Source organism: Penaeus chinensis, chromosome 21 (genome assembly GCF_019202785.1).
Source record: "Penaeus chinensis breed Huanghai No. 1 chromosome 21, ASM1920278v2, whole genome shotgun sequence".
NCBI lineage: Eukaryota > Metazoa > Arthropoda > Malacostraca > Decapoda > Penaeidae > Penaeus > Penaeus chinensis.
This window is the reverse complement of record NC_061839.1, coordinates 9,229,501-9,237,000: the sequence shown is the minus strand read 5'-3', so window position 1 is coordinate 9,237,000 and position 7,500 is coordinate 9,229,501. Positions and strand designations below refer to the sequence as shown.

The 7,500-nt window shown below is 37.3% G+C and overlaps 1 protein-coding gene across 2 annotated transcripts in view; it reads right to left on the bottom strand.

The window, feature by feature from the left end:
• The window catches only part of LOC125036587, a 228,395-nt gene that overhangs the window by 65,131 nt on the left and 155,764 nt on the right, over window positions 1–7,500 (bottom strand). For both annotated transcript variants that reach the window (XM_047629308.1, XM_047629309.1), the window contains exon 4: window positions 681–811. In XM_047629308.1, the coding sequence (XP_047485264.1) occupies window positions 681–811 (131 nt within the window). The remainder of the gene's footprint in view (window positions 1–680; window positions 812–7,500) is intronic.

Here is a 7,500-nt window from a genome sequence, read left to right as displayed (position 1 = left end):
TATTCTTCAGTATTATTATTTTAGCGTAAAGCTTTGATTTAAAAGACGGCATAAAGTCTTGGAAGAGATAAAGGAGGGGGAGGAGGAAGAAGAGAAGAGTAGGAGGAGGAGGAGGAGGAGGAGAAAGAGGAGGAGGTGGAGGAAGAGGAGATGGAGGGAGGAGGAGTAGGAGAAGGGAGTAGGGGAGGAGGGGGAGAGAGGAGGATGAGGAGGGAGGAGTAAGAGGAAATGGAAGAGGAAGAGTAGGAGAGGACGAAGTAGAAGAGGAGGAGAAGAAGGATGAAAAGGAGATGGAAAAGGAAGAGGAGAAGAAGGAAGAAGTGGAGGAAGTGAAAGAAGAGGAGTAGGAGGAAAAAGAGAGTAGGAGTAGGAGAATGAAGAGGAGATGGAGGGAGGGAGGAAGAAGAAGAAGTAGAAAAAAAAGAAAAGAAAAAGAGGAGGAGGCGGAGTAGGAAGAGGAGGAGGAGGAGGGGGAGGAGAAATGAAAGGTCAGGATGATCATGATAATGATGAAAATTATAATGTTTATGATAATGACGATGAAGATGAATTGTTGATCCTTTTAATAATACTGATGCTGAAGATGATGATAAAGACGATAACAAAAAAAAAAAAAAAAAAAAAAAAAAAAGGGACAAGGAGACCAACAATGATTACGAAAACCCGAAGGGAACACCCACCGAACTTTCCAGCTGCAGGCCCGTCGTGAAAGGCGTTGTGGACGTACACGACGAGGATGCCCACCATGCAGAAGTCGCTGAGGGCCAGGTTCAGAATGAAGAGGTTCGACGGCGTCCTCAGTGAGCGGGAGCTGGGTGGGGCGACAGGGAGAGAGAGGAAGGGTGAAAGACGGTGGAGATAATGTCGTTTGATTATTCAAATATAATGACAATGAGTTTTTTTTTGTTTTTTGAGAAAAAAAAAAGTAATAAATAAAAATCACAGCCATTCATTCCACTGCAGGACATACGCCTCTCTCACTTCAATTATTGAGAGGTTATATGGCAGTGTCACCCTTGCCTGAGTGGATGCCCTTCCTAATCAACCGTGGTTCGGCCCTAACGCTTGTGCCACGGCGGTGGTACAAATTGTACAACCATGAAATTAAACATGGTCGCCAACGTAAGGCTCTGATACGGCACAGAGAAAAAAAATAACAAGAGTTATCTCATTTTAGAATAGTTATCTACGCATAAATCGGAAGGTGTGGATAGACATGCATATGTACATGTAAAGGCACTTTTAAGCATGTGCGCACATACATGCAGAGAGACAAACGCGCTATATGTTTGGACGTGGTTATTGTAGCTTGTTTGGTCATAAACATTTAATGAATAATACAAATAAATAATAAATAATATGGCATCAATGGTGTTGGTTTAAAGTTGATGTTGTTGGTTTCTCAGGTCTACCATTAAATTTACATACGTTTCTCTCGTCATCAAGAAACGTGTATTCAATCGCTTCGCATATATCTAGAACACATTGAAATAAAAATACCCTTTGGGCATTTTTTGGCACATAAAAACGAAATGCTAAAGAAGGGAGCAGGTTTCCGCCCCCAGAAACTCAATTCCAAATCCTGGCCTTAATGAGGACGAATTCCCTCAAGGAAAAACGCAGCAAGACAAAATGCCCTGTAGAAGACGGTCCCTTCGGATTCTGTCATGCTGTTATGTTCTGTATTCGTAAAGAGGCTTCGGGTTTCTTGCTTTTACAATATATATATATATATATATATGTATGTATGTGTGTGTGTGTGTGTGTGTGTGTGTGTGTGTGTGTGTGTGTGTTCTGTAACAAGCTTTGTCTTCAAGAGACAAAAGTGCAGAAAAATTATGAGAGATCTCGATAACTTTCTGGTTTGGTTTCTCACAGAGTCTGGGGCCCTTCTAGTTGTGTTAATAAATGGGTAATGTGAAGGGATTTGGGGATGATGTCAATAGATCCTTAAAAGGGAAAACGAAAGAGGTCCGAGTCCATGACCGGCTTCACGGAAATCGACTTTAAAGGCCTTTTTATGCGGCATTTTCGAAACCCAAACACTATTATACACGTTGTTTGTATGCCTCTACCTTGATACAATGTGATACACTCCAGCTAGCCAATCATAGCGCGATATTTTTCAGATATATTTCACGTAGTATCGGATAGGGATTCATAATTTCATTAACTACGAATCTCATTTTAGGTTTCTTAACAAAAAAACAATATATATATATATATATATATATATATATATATATATATTGTATACGTACATAAAATGTTTCGGTGCCTTTATAGCAGTATATCAAATACATGTTTACTCGATATGGGTTAAATTTGAACTAGAAAGATATGGCAAGTATTTCCAGCGTGTCCAATTCGTATGACTATTGACTTCGGTGGGATGAGTGTCTTCAAAATCATTCTGTACACAGATGATATAACCTTACAGGCTCAAAAATATCAGATAAAAGCCAGCTCTCTTGATTTGATGATATAATTGAATCAATAAGACAAGTAAATTCTCGTGATCATTGGAATTGTCCAACTGTCTGATTCGGACACGGAACTCAGTCGCGGTGGATACGGTAAGGCGCAAAACCTTAGGTAACTTCCACTTTTCATTTGAAGAACAATGTATTTAAATATGAAAATAAAAAGGGTTTTGCCTGAATTTGAGAATTCATTTAAAAGTTTTCACAGCTTTGCGAAGCGAAGAGCCGTGTGTATAAACAATATAAATTGCAGAGAATGCAGGTACATTTTTCATTTTATTTGAAGCTTCCACAATGTTTTGTTTGTAAATAAAATTCATACAAAGATATTAAATACTTTTATGTTTTTTTATTGCTTTCTTTTACGTGAAATTAAATAAATCAACAATGTATCAAAGTGTCTGAGGGTTCGGGATGCTACAAAAAAAAAAAAAAAAGCCATTGGTGTATTACTTGAAACATTAACGATGCATAGAAACAGTAGTATTGTTATCACCGTAAGTTTTTTTTTTTTTTTTTTTTTCGACTAAAGTTGTCCTAATAAGACCGACACTTCAGGCAGCTCTTCAGGAGGTACAGGTAGTTTAACCCATTCGACCCATGTGGCAAGAATACATGCCATGCCCACTGCAACACACGTTTATTTATTGTATTTACACATAGATGGCCCTACTCCTTGTGGCGAACTGCTCGACTTAGCATCTTCCCGTTTTAGGATATTTGGATAGTATGTATGTATGAAGGGCATTTTTCCAGTTTATCAATTTAATCACCAAATAGCCAGTTATCAGAACTACCTATCTCACCTGTTTACCCTTTTCCTTCACTTTAGGAAAGGGTCTTTTGTATCATTTCATTGTCTATAATATTTGTATGACAATTTAATAATCACAACATCAATAACAATAATAACAGTGTCGATAGAAATGGTATTAATAAAAAAACACATTTTCCCGCCAATTCAAGGAATGGGAAAATCAGGATTGGTAACGAGGGCTTACTGATAGACTCCTTGCCGGCTGAGCACATGTGGAGCCATCTGCATGCAACAGATTTCGCCAAAAACCACAGGGGACAGAACATAAATCGAGGGCGAATGGGTTAACTGGTTGTATTCTTTAGTTGGCAGAAGGTTATCCTGTTTGTAGATGTTCAGACATCATTTCCTAGCGGCTTTTCGCAGTATGTGTAAATCAGTTTGTATATAAACTCTTTGATAAACTAAACAAATCACTTTATCTTTATTTACCATATCTTTTCGTTTCTGTCTGCATCTCTCTCTCTTTTCTTTGGCTCTTATTCACATTTCTATGTGAACAAAATGGACGAACGCATTACGTTAAAAATATGAAATAAACGTTTTCGCTAAATTCATTTTCAGGTCAGACGGTTTTAATATTTCGCTTTTAGATTCGCCGAACCGATTTAAAATAATAACAATCATGACTATATATAATTTAGTTTTTTAATATCACACCGAGAATTATTCATGTAACCATTTTTTTTCGGGAACACGTTTTCTATATACCGAGCGTCGTTGGAAGAGAAAATATTTTCAGTTCGCATTAAATATCGGAGGGCGTTGCAAGATTATTCTGATTCTGCTTCAGCGGTAGAAGCTCTAGCAGAAAAAAACTGGGTAGGATAGATAGATAGATGGATAGAGAGAGAGAAAGAGACAGACAGACAGACAGACAGACAGACAGACAGACAGACAGACAGACAGACAGACAGACAGACAGACAGACAGACAGACAGACAGACAGAAAGACAGACAGACAGACAGAAAAACAGACAAACACACACACACACACACACACACACACACACACACACACACACACACACACGCACACACACGCGCGCGCGCGCCCACACACACAGACACACACACAGAACAAGAGAATAAAGATACGTCATTCCATACTTCGCGATTATGTAACTCTACCAAATCATCTAATATTTTTAACAACATGAATCCAGAGCCAATACCCCTCCATAAGCCAACCAAATAAACAAAGTTAGATGCTCTCGAATCACAAATAACTTCTAAAATACTGACCTGTTCCACTTCCCATTATATATAAACATTTGAAGTTATATCCCATCAACGGACACCGTTCTCTAATACTGCGAACACAAACCAGTTCCCACGATTTCAGTATTTCAGAATTACACATCCACAGCGGCGCCGCAGCTGCGAGATCCCGTGAAGCTGCGTTGTAAAAGATCCAGTGAGTTTGGGATAATCTTGAGATAAGTACCGAGGACACTGTTATCTCTCGGGCAACAGGGCAATGCTGACCCAGCTGCGTTAGCTTAGGGTCCTGAGATTTCCCGATGCTCTTTTGGCGGTGTTTGGTTTCTAAGGTGGATCACGTAGAGGCAGAAAGCAATATGCAATAAAGATGGATGAGGTCACATGATCGATTTTGATTTCATGATCTCCTCCGAAAAAGTGATTCAACAAAGAAAATATTGATGGTGAAAGTTATAATGGTAATAATAGGGGTACTAATTAACAATAATAATAATAATTAGAGAGAAAAACAAAACAAAACAGCAGCAACAATAATGATAAGGATAAAAAGGAAAGGAAAGGCAAGAAATATAAATATAAAAAATAATGATAACAAAAACAACAACAGTAATACTAATGATAACAATGATGATATTATAATAATGACATAATAATAATATTAATATCAAATGCACCACAATTAAAAATCTGATCAAGAATGATTTCCACATTTCAGAGGACCGACATTATATATATATATATCACAGCACTTTCCTCCTATTTTTTAAAGCCCCTCGGAGGTGAGCGAGCGAGCGAAAAGCAGGGGGTAAGCGTCAAAATTTGAATAAATATTGGAAACGTCAGGAGAACCGAGAGCTGGTGTTTTTAGTCTGATCGAGATTTCTGGGGCTTTTAAAGGCAAGCTAAAAGAACTGGCTTGGGGCTGGAATCGGATCTTTGGCTGGACGGGACTATCCTAAGCAACCCGAGTTTTTATTTATTTATTTATATATCTGTTTATTTGTACATTTATTTTCTATGAGGGTACGTAACAGAGAACTTTTGAATAAGTAATGTATAAACAGTAATATGGAATAAAAACGATATGTGTTTATTTATCTATTTATTCATATCATGTGTCCATATGAATGACAAATTTATCGCTTACACATTTATTACTACCAATCACTCATAAAGTTATGACTAATAGAACACAGAGGAAATTATATTTCTATTATCCCATATTCCATTAATAAAAAAGTGTAGTAAATATTATCCTCTTATGTTTATATTCTGTGTCGAGTGAAATATGAGACTAAGAACAAAAAAAGAAAAGAGTAATATGGAATAAAAACGATATGTGTTTATTTATCTATTTATTCATATCATGTGTCCATATGAATGACAAATTTATCGCTTACACATTTATTACTACCAATCACTCATAAAGTTATGACTAATAGAACACAGAGGAAATTATATTTCTATTATCCCATATTCCATTAATAAAAAAGTGTAGTAAATATTATCCTCTTATGTTTATATTCTGTGTCGAGTGAAATATGAGACTAAGAACAAAAAAAGAAAAGAAAATAAAAAATAAAAATAAAAGGAAAAAGCTGACTCATGGGCCTTGATGCTAAAGGAGTTACGTCTCGTGTATATTTTTCTTCAGTGAGAGCTTATATGCCATTTGTCTAATTCTTTTTATCCTTTTTCTTCATCTTCATAATTGTGTTGATGCATAAGCGTGTAGGGAAATATACATCAAAGATCCCATGATAGAAAGAGAAATAAACCTGCTGCATTTGTCATACTGGCGCGACAAGAGTCATATGGTGTTTGACATACTGCAATGTCAACAAGCTCGGCACGGATATTAACCAAGCATGATTTATTGGTCCTTAAGTAGACACACGCTTACGCTTATGTTGGGTGTCCGAAACGTTTACAACTTTCATTTTGCATTGTAGATAGCATTGATATTATTATTATTATTATTATTGTTTTACGGGACATGCGAGTTCAACAGTAAGTTTAAAATGTCAGAGGTAATGACAGCTTTGACTCTATCACCCTTTTGGTTTGTCACAGTTAAATTTCCTTGATATTCAGCGTCCATCATTGCAGATAGAGATTGTTTAGACATTATGGTTTGTGTTTCCGGTTCTGCGTCCTCGCAAATCGGCATCATAATGAAGACGCCAAGGACATGAATTTTCAACCTCCAAATAAGACACAGTAAGCCTACCTACTCCTTGTGGCGAAGTGCTCGACTTAGCATCTTCCCGTTTTAGGATATTTGGATAGTATGTATGTATGAAGGGCATTTTTCCAGTTTATCAATGAATGCGACATTTTCTAAAAAAAAAAAAAAAAAAAAAAAAAAAAGAATGGCTAAGGGTTGAGGTGCGGCGCCCGGCCGTGCGACCCGCATGATACATGTATAGGCTCTTTGATTCATCGGACATCATAGCAAAGCCAAGCATAGAAACGTCTAGGTCATTGTATATGATTCTCTGGGCCTTTAACTGAGGCTTCGAGATACCATGCATTTCCACGGGAGTTTCTACTGCCTTGCCATACCCCAATTTAGCTCATCCATGGCGTGCCGCATATATTCGCAAAAAAGTATAGCAAAAGAGGTACTTATTAGTCTGACTTTGGATGAGTCTGAAGCCTGAATTGTTACGTGGACACATCGTCGAGTGTTGCATCTCTGAAAGCAATATGCTATAACATGAGAATGATATACGACTTTCTTAATCTTTAGATTGATATTCTAAATAGATACTGCTCGTCTGCAGATTTTCAACCTATGGTGCTGATAATGGTGTCATGCAAAATACAGCAAGCATTAAGAAGCAATGTTGTAGCTGTCTCACAAAGTTTTCATCAACCAGGGAAGAAATCGCCAAGAAGTTAATGCCAATTGAAGGCAAATAGTTAGGATTCCTTTGTTTCATCTCGCATACGTGCCTGACTATTGATACCATT